Raw genomic sequence first — 14,832 nt, 5'->3', positions numbered from 1 at the left:
ACAAAAAGACAACCTACAGAATGGGAGAAAATATTTGCAAAAGATGAGACTGACAAAGGTTTAATTTCCAGAGTATATAAACAGCTCATAAAACTTGATGAGAAAAAAACAAACAACCCAGTCCAAAAATGGTCTGGAGACCTAAACAAGCAATTCTCCAATGAAGACATACAAATGGCCAATAGGCACATGAAAAAATGCTCAATATTGCTAATTATCAAAGAAATGCAGATCAAAACTGCCATGAAGTATCACCTCATACCAGTCAGAATGGCCATCATTCAAAAGTCCACAAATGATAAATGCTAGAGAGGCTGTGGAGAAAAGGGAACCCTCCTACACTGTTGGTGGGAATGTAGTTTCGTGCAGCCATTATGTAAAACAGTATGGAGATTTCTCGAAAGACTAAAAATAGACATACTGTATGATCCAGCAGACCCACTCCTGGGCATATATCCAGAGGGAACCTTGATTCAAAAAGATAACTTGCACCCCAGTGTTCATAGCAGCACTATATACAATAGCCAAGACATGGAAACAACCCAAATGTCCATCAACAGATGACTGGATAAAGAAGTTGTGGTATATTTATATAGTGGAATACTACTCAGCCATAAAAAATAATAAGTTAATGCCATTTGCAGCAATATGGATGGACCTGGAGAATGTCATTCTAAGTGAAGTAAGCCGGAAAAAGAAAGAAAAATACCATATGATATCACTTATATGTGGAATCTAAAAAAAAAAAAAAAAAGACATAAATGCATTTATTTACAAAACAGAAACATTCATAGACATAGAAAACAAATTTACGGTTATCAGTGGGGAAAAGGGATCGAAAGAGATAAATTGGGAGGTCAAGATATGCAGATACTAAGAAACATATATAAAATAGATAAATAACAAGTTTATTATACTATATAGCACAGGGAACTATATTCAATATCCTGTAGTAACTTATGATGAAAAGGAAAATGAAAATGAATACATGTATGTGCATGTATGACTGAAGCATTATGCTGTACACCAGAAATTGACACAACGTTGTAAACTGACTATACTTCAGTAAAAAAATACATATACAAAAAAAAATCAATATAGATCCCTTAGGCCATCTCTCTTTCCAGGCAAAATCATCATTTAAGTAAGTGCCCTGCTCAGTGTCATTCAGGGCTACTCTAGCTCTGCACTGCTCTGCACTGCTCTGCACCTGGACAAGTCTGTCAGCATCTCCAGTCTGCATCTGTCCCTGTCACAGAGTCTTCTGAGCACCACCACATGTGCTGGGTTGTAAAATCCAAGTATCAGAGGAGCTTGCCTGGTTGCCTAGACCTGATGCAGAGTCTGATCTTTTCTGGGCCCCACTCAAAACTGGCAGCTTTTTGGGTTACTTGGTAAAAGCGTTGAAGAAGCACATCCAAATGAGGTGTTTGTTGCCTGCAAAATTCGAAGGACTGCTAGGCATTAATTGAGATTCTTGCTTAGTGGTAAGAAAGAGCATCTTGACATAGCCCAGAACACTGGCTCCCTAGGAATTTCACCAAGACTCAGCATTCTTGTGGGATTGATTTCCCACCCTCTGACATACGTGTGTCTAGATAGTTGCAGCTTTCTGCTTCCAGGTCCAGTCAGCGCGTGTACTGGAGCAGCATGCTGTCCAGTGGGATGGAGTGACAATCAAAGTCTTTGCAGACTAGATTATGACATAGAGCTAGAGAATTAATGTAACCCTGAGGTATATAGTCTTTACTAGCAGGTCTAGAAAAAGAAAGCATTTGTTCGATAATTATTGCATACCAGGTGCTGGGAGATACTTGATTTGCTCCAGCCATGAAATCACATCTGGAACAACAGCTGGAGTTACCACTTGATTAAATTTATGGTAATAAGTTGTCATTCTCTAAGACCCATCTGTTTTCTGCAGGCCTCCTAGGCAGGTTGAATGGGCATGTGGTAGGGATCACCACTCTGCATCTTCCAGGCCCTTGATCGTGGCACTAATTGCTGCCATGCCTCTAGCAAGCAGTGTTGCCTTTGCTTTACTTGTCTGGTAGGTAGGGGAAGTTCTAGTGTCTTCCACTTGGCCTTCCCTACCTCAGTAGCCCTTACTCCACAGATCAAGGAACCGATGTGGGGATCCTGCCGATTGCTGCGTATGCCTGTTCCAACTGTGCAGTCTAGAACAAAGGAGATAACAACAGAGCAGGTTCATGGGGTGGGTCTGAGCTGACATTCCATTCATCACGTGATCTCCTTAAGCCCCTGTTCTTCTGACTGGTATTGAATTGGTAGTGTCAGAGTTAGTGTAAGTTCAGATGATCCATGAAAAGTCTCATTACTTCTCCTTCCCCAGTGGACAGTCATTCTTGATAAATAGTCACAGCTCCCTTTGGGAAAGCTTGAAGGAAGACTGGTGGTGCAAATTTTCGGTTATGTAGCAGGATCCTTCCTCAAGGGTATATGACCTCCTCTTCATTCAGAAGACTTGAGGTCTAGAAATTGGTTCATGTTTGGGAATAGATTGAGGGGCCGTAACGTTCATATGTGGTGACTCAAGTCAGACTTCAGTTCTCTAGAACTAGAGTTTTCCATCTGTTTTATTTCTAAAGACACCATAATCAACCAGCCAACACCAAAGAGCTCTGCAGGTCAGACTATGCTGATGACTGCTCAGGCTGCTGCCCACCGCGTTGGCGGCTAGTAAGTGCTGACTTGACTCCTGCCAGTGAAGGATCTCATTTTCTCCTCTGAGTTCAGGGAGCTCTTTTTGGCAGTTCTCTGTCAGTCCCGGCCTACAGAGAATAGCCACCACCCAGCTCATCAGGAATGCTGGTGCTCCCTTCACGAGGTATTCTCTTAGCCTTGGTAAAGTGAGTATCTGATAGAGCCTTCTAGGGGCTATAGTAAGGGATGGTGACATCATAAATCATAAATGCACTCCAATATTCCATTCTCCTCAAGCCTTTGGATACCTTCCTCTGTGGTATACTAAGGAAGTTCTGGTATTTCAACTTCATCTAGTGTAATGTATCTTTGGGTTCAGGTTTCATTCAACCAACCAAGCAAACTATTAAAAGCCACTCCAGCCACTTAAGCTAATAAATTGTATCTGAATCTCTGCTTAGTGAGCCCATATTAGTAATTTGGCCCTCTCACCCTGATTTAGTATCCTTAGGATCCATTCCCTTATATATCCCCAGTTTCTGTTGATATAAATTGGCAAAATCATGCAGTTCTGATTATCCAACCTCCTCTCATAACTATTTCGCCCTATCCAGCATAATTACTCTCCTGCTGCTATGATATACCTCTATTATAAAGATTTCTAAACATTTTTGGTAATGCCTCTTTAGTAAGAAATTTTTGAGCACATGTTCTAATATTTACTTTAAACAGATTTATATATACTATAGTACTATTTATTATAGACACTTTAAAGCACTTACAGAAAAACAAAGCATTTTAAAGGGTGACGTAACAAACCATGACTAAAAGTTTCAGCTGAGGCTTTGTGTAAGGACATTCCTCACCTGCTTCCATTCCAGATTCCTCTCTGGGCCACCACATCTGCACCATCCCCCACCAAGCGCTGATGCCTCCTTTCTCTGGCTCCTCTTCAAGAAGAAAAGGAAGGGAGAGGAAGTTAAAGAGTATATCTGGCTTCTTAAAGAAAAATTTCATTTCAGTATTTTTTATTATTGCTGAAAAGTGAAAATATACAGCAAACTGACTTTTAAAAATTTCCTTTGTAAAGCATTATTATTCCTACCATATTATGCCTTTGTATTGAATTGTATGCATGTAAGTATCTCTTTTCATGTTTAGGGCTCTCCAAAAAATGTGGAATCCTTCGCGTCCATGCTGAGACATTCTCCTCTTACACAGATGGGACCTGCCAAGGACAAACTAGTCATTGGACGCATCTTTCATATTGTGGAGAATGATCTCTATATCGATTTTGGCGGCAAGTTTCATTGTGTATGTAAAAGACCAGAAGTGGATGGAGAGTAAGTAGAATCACTTCCAAGTGCTTAATAAGAGTGTGCATAATAGTTGAGATGCCTCAAAATTTATTGGCGATTTTTGAAAAGACAGAAAATATGCTTATTTCTCTTCATAGTGCTAGTTAGTCAAGTTGGGCCAGATTCATGTCTTCTCAAAGCAGTAGGAGCAAGTTTGGGGGAAGATTGGAATGTTCATCCTGATAATAAACCATTCCACACTGTAAAATTAAAAGCAGCTATATGTGCTGCTCAGGCCATTTTACATGTAACTTCCTGCCTCTTCCTCTGTCCACAGTCTCTTTCTGCTTCCCAGGGAAGCATCTGCTTTCTACTTCTTTGTGCTCCTTTTTCTTACTCTACCAGAATCTGATGCTTCAGCATTTTCTTTTACTTACTATTGTACATCTGTTCTCAGGATTATGATTTTTCCCATTGTATGAACAGAATTCATTCTGTTTATAATCTGTGTCAAGATATTTGTGAATATGAATACACATTGTGTAAACCACTAAGATGGGAGACCTGGGAGGAGGATGTAGAGTGAAAAGAGACGTGGAACTAAGATTCTGAGATCGGAAAACAACAGTAAGCAAGATAGAAATGAATTTTTTCCATCAATTTTTAATGTACTTTTTTTTTAATTTTACCATTTCTGACAACCAGGATACATCTTGTAGTTGATACAATTTAATTGGCATTTAAAAATTCTTAATAGTACTTATGATGACTCTGGTAATCAGTGGCATCTTAGGATGAATTACAGTGATCAAGAAGTTTGTGATGTTTCAGAATGAGTCAGACTGTAAAAATGAATAGAGTTTACTCTAACTCTAAGGGAGCAGTTATGAGAATGGGTTGCCTCTGTCCTGAGAGCTCTGAATATCTTAAGGTCTGTTTGATACCAGGGCTCACTCAGTCAGGAGACAGGAGCTTCTACCTGAATCTGAATAGAATCTGACAAAATTAACAGAATACACATTTCCTTAGATCTGTGATGTTTGAGTAGATATTGAACAGCTGGCTCTCCAATAAATAAAAGGCCCCGATTTGATGTAAAATACTCCCGCCATGGCCACTTTTACGTTACCAGTGTGATGTCACTGAATGTGGAGTTGGGAATACGTGTGCACAGTCACTCTCACAGGCTGGTGCAGTCCTGCTCCAGCACACCTCTCTTCAGATAATCAGAAACTACACAGTGTCTTCGCAAGGTGAGTGGTGTAAACTGGGTGATACCTGTAATAGAAACTGGGTTCTGTGCTATGTGGCATGAGAGGTAGTGGCTCAGTCTTGACTTGCTCTGGTATGTCAAGTAACACACAGGTTTAGTCAAAAATGGTAAGACCTAAAGAAATTTCTAAGTAACTTGTGTCCGTTCATCCAGATTTTAATACTATAATCTGTATCTATTGTGTAATGGGTTATTGAAAGGGTTGAGTTAGACAATGTCTGTAAAGATGGACAGTGATTAGTATATAGTTAAACAGATGTTACTATACTGTTATTATTCCTTAAATCCTGGTGGTTTAGGGGTTTTGTGACCTCATGATGACACCCATCAAGAATTCCTACTGAGGAGGGTTTATAGAACATGCAGGTATGGAGATATGTGCTGCAGTAACATGACTGTAATTAACAAGGCAGGGATTCAAACCTAGGGCTGTGTGTATCCATCACCCAGGGACGTTCTTTCACTCTACTGTGCTTCTCTCTAAATCCTACAACATGCAGCTACTAAAGTGTCACATAAACCTCCTAAAATAGTCTCACACATAAACCAGGTTTAAAATAGGGACCCTGAAAGCAGCGTGGTAGTGAAGCTCTGTAAAGCTCTGTTAAAGCCTGGTAGGTAGCCTGTTCTAGTATCCTGGGTTATGGTGTCGATGGTACAGTGTGTTTGGATACCGTTACCATCAGTAAGCTGATGACCAGTGGGTCTGGGCTTTGTTTCAGAATGGATGTGAATCATAATTGTGGTGAGACCTGAAGTCCCAGGAACTGGTTAACGTCTGACGATGGTTAGTAGCTTAGAGTCAGCATGCCTTCTGTTATTTGGGAATGATATATTTCAAAAACATTTATTTAGCAAATAATGGAAAGTTGACTCTTTACAGATGTGACATTTAATTTTTAATTGATTCTTTTTATAGACATGTCATCTACTTTCTCGAACCATGTTAGACCTTAAGTTGTTTAACCTGTTTTTTGCCTTTGTTTTGATGACCCAGTGTCATAATTATACACATTAATTCCTGTATTGTGTCACAACGCAAATATACAGACGTATTGTTCCTCAGCCACATAACCTTCCAGTTCTGTCATTTTCTGTGTCTTACTTTGTGGTGTCATCTTTTTCTACTGCTGTATCTGTGACTGCATTTTTAGCTTTTTTAGACTTCCCAGTTTTCTTCTTCTAATATTCTGATGCCTGGGAAATTGGTCACCAAATTTGTTGTGCTTAAAGCAAGAACAGTTAGAGTTTGAGTCAGGACCTCGCAGCCTCTTCTGTAAGTAAAGTGTATGTACTTCAGTACATGAACTTCAACATGCATTTTGACAGCAACTCCCCTGCTTAATTTTAATTCTCTTTGGGTTCTGTGGAGACTTGATGTCACCAGATAACTAACTTCCTGATAAGTGAAGTGTAACCAGCTCGAGGTCTTGCCCGTGCTGACTGCCTTCACTGATGCCCTTGATAGGGATTGTCACAGATCAGAAAAGTGTGTGTTGAACCAGTCAAGGTGCTGAGTGTCTTGGACAAGAACAGTTGTTGTGGGTGAGACTTCAACACCTCCAGTAGGAACAGTAGCGAAAACAAGGTGGGATTATTGAGTCTCAAGTACTATTTGAGATTCTACAGTGAATTTGTAAGTAAATGAGTAAATTTCTTAAGAACATTGTTAAGCCCAAAGTCTTGCTTTATGCATTGATTAGGTTGGTTGGCTTGGAGTGTACCTATAGTGACATTTTCTCGATTTCAAGAACTAAGCTGCTGATGTTATTTAATTTTATTTTTAAATAAACTGGGCCATGGTACTCAGTTTTTCACTGAGTCAGCAGGCATTTAACGAGCAGCTATTATTTACTGTTTACTGTGTTCTGCAGGAATGGAGGAGAAGAGGGGATTGATGATGGAGTCAGCTTGTGTCAGAGACGGTTACCCAGAGGAACTAATGAGTGAACTGAGTTGTAAAGGAAGGGTAGGAGATACCAAGTGCAAAAGATGAGAGGGAGCCAAACTTATAAAAGTTTTCAGTGAGAGAGAGCCTGGCCCTTCCAGGAATTCAAGTGGCTTAGTTCACTTAAGTTTAGGAGAAGTTGGAGGGGAGAGTAGAGGGATGGGCAGGACCCGGGTCTTCAAGGGATTTATACACCATTCTAAAAAATTGGGGCTTTGTTCTGAAAGTGGTAAAGACACATTAAAATATTTTAATAGGTAACATGGACCTCACTTGTGTTTCATTGAGATCATTCTGGCAATAGTGTAGTGTAGTGTATAACAGAAGAATGTAACTAGAGCTAGGGAGGCCAGTAAGGAAGCTTCTGGAAAGAAATTATAAGAATGTGAATTAAGTCTGAGGGTCAGGAAAGGAGAATTTCATTAGTAATTTAGGAGATAGAAGAAACAGGTCTTGGTGACTGAGTAATTGAGCGTTGTGTGTCAGAGGGAAAAGTTTCTGATGATGTTTGATTTCAGACCTGAATGACTAGGTAGATAATAAGTTGGGTTGGGGAAGTGGAGAAAGGGAATGTATTATGTTGATATTTTTGCCTGCTTCAAAAATAAAAATTAAAATGCCCAGATTTAGATCTGTTTGATTCTCCCATTTTCACTCCTGGTTATACTACTTCTTGTTAGTATCAATTAAGGAACATTTTTCTTTTTACTGAAATATAAAATCCTTGTGGTTAAACCATGTTTATCTTTTTGGTTAAAGAGCCTTATTCTCTAACTTTTTATTTCATTAAGTTATATTTTAATTTTGATTTTTTGAGAGTTGTATACCTTTCTGTAAAATCCTAAAGTTCAGTTTTACAAGTAACATCCATTGATTTGCTAATGTTTTGTGAAGATTGTGTCTCTTAAAGCAGTATTTCTACACTCACATCTCTCTCACAGCACACATGATTGACAGCTCTGAAAAATCAAAACAAGCATGATTGGCAGTTCTAAGGTAACTAGCACGTACACTGAATATTATTTGTACTTTTGTTTGACACTGGGGTGGAATAAACAAGCGAATTGCCCAGTCTTTGTTTCTATTTCAGGTTGTGGGATATATAGGGTCACATAAAGGGTGGGATGGATACTGAATGTTTCAAAAAAAAACTGAAGTTTTCAAGGTATATTGGTGGAGGAAAAGAGAAAATGAGAATTTGAATTAAGTAGTTCTTTTTATTCCAGAGGACATGGTTCACAATTTAAAAGTATGCATATTTTTAAATAGATTGGTGGTTGAAAATCATTCTATTAGATTTTCCTTATCAAATCTCTGATTATTTTTTAGGATAAAAGAGTATCTGCTATATATAATTTTTAAATAATAAAAACCTTAAGAATACATATAAATTATAAAATATCTCAGAAATGATCTGAGTTCATGAAACACATATAATTCAGACTTTGAATAACATCAGACTTAAAAAAAAGTTCATAGATACAGAGAACAGATTGGTGATTGCCAAAGGTGAGGGTGGGGGTGTGGTGAAATGGGTAAAGGTGGTCAAAAGGTACACATTTCCAGTTATAATGTTAATCAGTCATGGAGATATACTGTATAGCATGGTTACTATAGTTAATAATACTGTGTTGCATATTTGAAAGTTGCTAAGAGTAGATATTAAACATTCTCATCACAGGAAAAAAAATTCCTTTTGTACCTATTTATGGTGATGGATGTTAACTGGACTTACAGAAATCATTTCACGATATATACAAATATTGAATCATTATATTGTCCCCCTGAAACTAATATAATGTCATATGTCAATTATACCTTAATAAAATTTTTTTTAAATGAACAGCGTTAAAAGTTTCCTCCCTTAAATATATTGCATAGCAATATTCTTTTGGATTGATTTTTTTCCTATTGGATTCTATTTTGATTGATGTACAAAATTGATTTGCTTCGTGTAGCATATTCACATATGTCTATTTATATGTCCAATAAGTTTGCCTTATATGCCTTCCCAGGATTGTAGAGGTTAAAAGTGAATCTGGAAACTACTATGGTGGCTGCTTGTTAAGGAATGCTAGCAATTAAGTATTCCCATGAAAGCTTTGAAGTTAATATCTTAATAGGGCAACAAGGAGAAAAAGTCGAGGCTACATTCCTACAATTGCTTCCGGCTGTAGTTCTATTGACTTAAAAGTAGATTTTAGAAAAATTAAAAGTTATCTTAATAGAAGGTGTGAGTTCTATTTTAGTTTGTAGAATTTCATATTAATTTAGATTGCCACTTGATAACATCTAGAGACTTTCAGGGACCCAGAATTTCAACATATATTTTGTCATTTGTGGTTAAATAAGAACAGTAATAGCTAACATTTGTTGAACACTCTGTGCTAGGCACTTTGCTAAGAGATTTGCATGTGTGTGGTTTTTTTTTTTAAAATCTTTTCATTAACCTAAGGTGGATACTGTTAACATCTTCATTAAAAAGCATTGTAGAAGCAAAGGCTTACAAAGTGACTTACCCAAGGACAGCCACTAGTAAGAAAGCAGACCTGAGAGAATGTTACCTCTAAGTCTATATTGTTACCACTGCTTTATAGATACTAATCAAATACACTTCTAGGGTATGTGTGTACGTGTAACTTGTTAAGTTTCTCAGCATATTGAGTATCTTAATTACAGTGTGCTGAATGCAGTTTAGAGGAGCTGTGTGACATCTTTAGGAAGAAAGATGCACAGAGCCCAGTAACACAGGGGCTATATGAATAAATGCCTAAATGAATGATGTGGTTAAGCATAGAAGTGTTCAAAGGAGAACTGGAGGAGTGAGACTGAATGGTTTCATGAACCAAAAAAGAGGCTCCTCAAAGAGATGGAACTTTGGCTAGATACTGAAGGATAGGGGAAGGGGTGCTGGGAGATGGATAGTGAGAGGACAGTGGTGGGGCAGACGGCATGAGCAATGGGCCAGAACTGAGAATGAGCTTGGTGGGGTTGTATTAGTTATCCAGATCTGTGTAACATACTACTCCAAAACTTAGTGGATTAAAACAAACCGTTTATTGTCTCACACAATTGCTGTGAGTCAGGTATCCAGGAGTGCCTTTGCTGCACAGTTGTGCCTCAAGGTATCTTACAAGCTTCAGTTAAGATACTGGTCAGACTGCAGTCATTTGAAGGCTTGACTTGGGCTGGAGGATTTGCTTCTAAGGTAGCTCCCTCACATGCCTGGTGAGTTAGTGCTATTTGTGGGCAGGAGGCCTCAGGCCTTGTCACATGAGCCTCTCCACTGGGCTGTTTGAGTATCCTCATGACACGGCAGGTGGCTTCCCCCTGAGTGAGTAATATCTAAGAGAGAACTTGAGGTGGTTGTGATGTCTTTTATGACCTAGTCACACAGTGTCCTTCCTGCCATATTCTATTCATTAGAAGCAAGTCACTAAGTCACTCAATGGGAGGGGAATTAGTCCCTAACTTTTGTCAGGAGGTACGTACAAAGTATGTGTACATATTTTAAAACCACCATGGGTCAAGAGCCCATGACTTGGCTGAAACTTTAAGGACTAATGAAATATTTGCTTTGCTAGGCAGGAAAGGATGCTTATAGAAAACTCTGAATTTTAAGTTGAAAAGTTCTGACAGTGGAGATACAAAGGAGTCACATTTGGGGATTGGTGTTTTTGGACGATGACACCGGCAGTGATGTGTGAGACGGAATGGACAGGCAAGGCCAGTTCTGAGACTGTTATAATAATGCCGGCAGGCGCTGACTAGGGGCTGGACGAGAGTGAGAAGAGATGGGACAGGAAAGCTAGGAGAGACCATTCAAAGAAATGACTAATAGGCTTTGGTGACTAATGCTTGAGGTTTCCTGCCCAGGTGACTAGAAAAATGGAGGTAACAGCAAAGGGGAAGTTGGGTAGAGTTGCTGTTCATAGGGCAGGCTGTGGAGCTCAGTTTTAGACATGTGGTTGTTCTGTAGATGTTTGGCCATATGAAATTGGCTCTATGAGAAATTAGGCTGTAGACCTGGAATGAGCAACTTCATATCTGGCTCTAAGATTCTATGTCTTCTGCCTTTATCAGCAAGAACAAGACAAAGCAAAAAATCAAAGACAGTAGCATCATTGCAGATTTCTGTTTGCTCCATATTAAGCGAGAGTGATTTTTTTCCCCCAAAAAGAAGTCTTGCAGTGTTCAGGTTCAGACATCCTGTTAGAGCTGAGTAGCTTTGTTTCTAGAAGTGAAGTGCAAATGTAAAAATAGCAGATGGGACCCTTCTGGAGAAGTAATATAACCTTCCTTGCCAGGTGTATTCAGTATTGGTTCATATTCTACATTTTCAACCAGAGTTCTGGAAATTATTTCATTCATTTATTTGTAGATTTCTTATTACTTTACCTTTTTCACTCGCAGGCCTCTTGTTCCTCTCTTCCACCTCCTTAGGAGATTACCTTATCTCCTTCTTTATTGAAATTAAGTTCATTCGTTAGTTTACTCTCTATGAAATTTCTGGATGTTTTAAGTAAAACATTGAATATCTGAAGTTTCATATGATTCAGCCTAATACTCTCTGGCTTTCCTATTCTTTACCTTAAATTTTCTGTATATCATCTTTTCTAGACAATTTGAGAAAATTGAAAACATTTCACCTTTCGAACTATTTTTCTGTTTCTCCCTGACCCCCTAAACTGCTCTTATTTCCTAAATTTCTATTTCTTCCTCAGCTCAGCCCACCTGACTCTGCCCTCACTATTGTACTAATTGAAAGCACCCTCTTAAATTCATCAGTGACCTCTGGTCACCTGCCCAGTCATTTTTGCTCAAGTTCTCTGTAGCATTCAACACTGCTGGCTGTTCCCTTTCCTGAAATTGTCATCTACATCCACTTTCCTGGTTCTCTTACTTCCTTGTTCTTTTTCTACATTCCTATAAAAGTGCTTTTTTAAAGTAGTAGGAAGGGATACAGTGGTCTTTGGAATGTGCAGGGAAGTTGGACTGGGCAAATATCAGGAAGAACATGGGCATGGAGGGCAAGAGGCCTAGGTTCTAACCCAGCATCAGTCAGTATGTACATCAAAAGTCCATTTACCTAAGAGTCTAAGCCTAGGCTAATTTAATTGTTTAAAAAGGAGTGTTTTGGAACACCCTTATTTAAAAAAATCCAGAATTATAATAATTGAAAAATACTTTATAAGCCTATAAATGACACTTACAACTATCTCCATTTATATGAAGCCCTTCTTTTATTTGGTAAATTCAGGTTCAACAGATAGTTCTGTACTTGAAAATTTGATGCTTTGCTTTAGCTTGTTTTAATTTTTAAGAAAAGATTTTTCCATAAATATACTACAGTTAGATTTCTTTTAAAGTTTTAGTTCACAACCTTAATTTTGGACCTAAAATAGAATACTTTGTGTTGCTTTAAAAAATGCAAATTAGCTATTAAATAGGTATAATTAGATCCTTAATTAATACTGATTGAGCATAATATGATGTTCATGTGGATTTTATGCTATTGCCTGTGTCGTTTTTGGATTTATTAAGCAAATTATTCCTTTCTTGATATATTTTCCTTGAAAGCATTTTCTTTTATATATAGTACGTTTTTGAAAATGAGGTTATTAGTTATTTATTTTATATATACCTATCGTAGTGTGGAATATATGATTTGAAGTTATTTGGCTTCTAAAATACATTGCTGTGAACATACTTATTTTGAGACTTAGCATTTTTACTTGAATTAACCTTACCTCTAAACTTCTATTTTACTCACCATCCATTTTTTTTTGGCCTTGACATTACATTTATTTTTTATTTATTAGAAAAACATATGCCAAATTATCTTTGAAAGTTAACAGCTAAACATAAATGCTTTAAACCTCAAAATCTATTCTAGAAACTAAATATCTTTCCCTAATTGCAATTGCAAATATTTTAGCCTTCCTGTTTCCTGAATGTAATTTATTTAGAAACTTTAATTTTGAATTTTACTTGTTTTTTCCCCAAATACTGTGCCTTCAGCATGAATTTTTAAAACTTGTTTCATTTATTTCACTGATGGAAACATTCTGAAGTTTGAAGGAAAAATGTTCCAAAACTGGTACATAAAGTTTAGTATATGCTGTGATAAAAATTCTACATGTGTTAGTAAGAGTGATGTGATGGTGATGTTGGTGACTGACAGCAGCCACTTCCTAATTTTTCTAGCACTCTTATGAAGTTCTCCCTCCAAAGGAATCTTAAGAAAATAAGCATATGTTGTAAGTTCACCATAAATATTCATTGCTTGCTTTTTTGATAGACAGGAATCACAAAAGCATTCAGCCAACAGTAGGTGTTGCAATTACTGGTTGACATATACTGGCTATTAGTTGTCCTTAAGGAACAGAATTGCCTTCAGTGAAGAGTGTTGAGTATTCCTGTTTCAGTAAAGAAATGAGATCATCCTAATTTTAAGAAGAAAAATGAAATTACTGTTGAATTAAATGAGAATTCATTATTTTCCATAATGAAATTAGGATTTACCCATTCTCGTCTTCATAGTTGTCTAACATTATCATAATTATTATAGGCGACATACCAGCTTTAGCTTTATAGCCAGCAGTTTGTAACTTTAGCTCTTACTATGTTGACTCACTTTTCTAAGTGAATCATCATATGTGGTTTAAGCTTATTGATTCTAAAATGAGAATTCCTGAATTTGAATCTTGGCTCTACTAGGTATCACTTGTGTCATCTTGAGCAAGTTGCTTAACTTCATGGGGCGTCATTTTTCTTGTCTTTAAAATGGATGAATGAAATGACTACCCCAGATGGTGTGTGTGAGTTGCATGAGGCCATCATCGTCATCATCATCACGACAGCTGACATTACGGAACCTTGGCTACATGTCAAATAGCTAATGATACTTTACATACGTATCTTACTATCATTATATCTACTTTACAGAGGAAGAAAGTGAGCCTCAGAAAACTTAAGTGACTTTCCAAATCACTTAGACTTGCATCAGTTGCACGTAGCAGAAAATTTGAAGACTTGTGGCCTAAACATATAGAGACTTATTTTTCTTGCATAAGAATTCTCCATGCTGATGGCTTCTGGGTTTGCCTCAGCCTCTTGACAGCATTAGCGCTGTCTTATGCCTGCATCATGGATACAATAAGGCGGCTTGATTCTCCTGGGCTACATATCTGTGTTCAAGAGAGGAAGAGAGCAGGGGACGGCATGATCAGCTTCTCTGTCCCTTTTATCAGGAAAACAAAAACTTTTTTAGAAACTTCTTCCAGACTTCAGCCTACCTTTCCTTGATCAGACCTGTAAAGGATGCTCCTCCCTAACTGCAGAGAAGGCTCTGAAAACAAGCCTTTAATCTTTTCTTTGTGGAGTGCTGCAGGGGAGAAGCGGGGCAGCATATTATTTTCCTGTTACTTAGCCAGAGGGCCCCACTGCTTTGCTTAAACTGCAACAACTATTCCGTGGCAGAGCTGGGATTCTAACCCAGGTGTATCTTGCTCTAAAGACCTATTTCTCTGATTCTGCCTCTCAAAACATCCAGACACCATCACAAGCATTTTAAATAACCACTTTCCAACATTTGTACATAGGTACAGTTTTTCTTCTTGAAATTTTGTATTTTTCAGAATAAATAT

The 14,832-nt window shown here is 37.8% G+C and overlaps 1 protein-coding gene across 2 annotated transcripts in view; it reads left to right on the top strand.

The window, feature by feature from the left end:
- TPD52 (tumor protein D52) overlaps positions 1-14,832 on the top strand; it is a 211,216-nt gene that overhangs the window by 142,809 nt on the left and 53,575 nt on the right. For both annotated transcript variants that reach the window (XM_045514152.2, XM_010951636.3), the window contains one exon: positions 3,826-4,007. In XM_045514152.2, the coding sequence (XP_045370108.1) occupies positions 3,826-4,007 (182 nt within the window). The remainder of the gene's footprint in view (positions 1-3,825; positions 4,008-14,832) is intronic.

Source organism: Camelus bactrianus, chromosome 29 (assembly GCF_048773025.1).
Source record: "Camelus bactrianus isolate YW-2024 breed Bactrian camel chromosome 29, ASM4877302v1, whole genome shotgun sequence".
Classification (NCBI taxonomy): domain Eukaryota; kingdom Metazoa; phylum Chordata; class Mammalia; order Artiodactyla; family Camelidae; genus Camelus; species Camelus bactrianus.
Note: the sequence above shows the minus strand (reverse complement) of the source record. Positions and strands in the feature narration are given on the sequence as shown.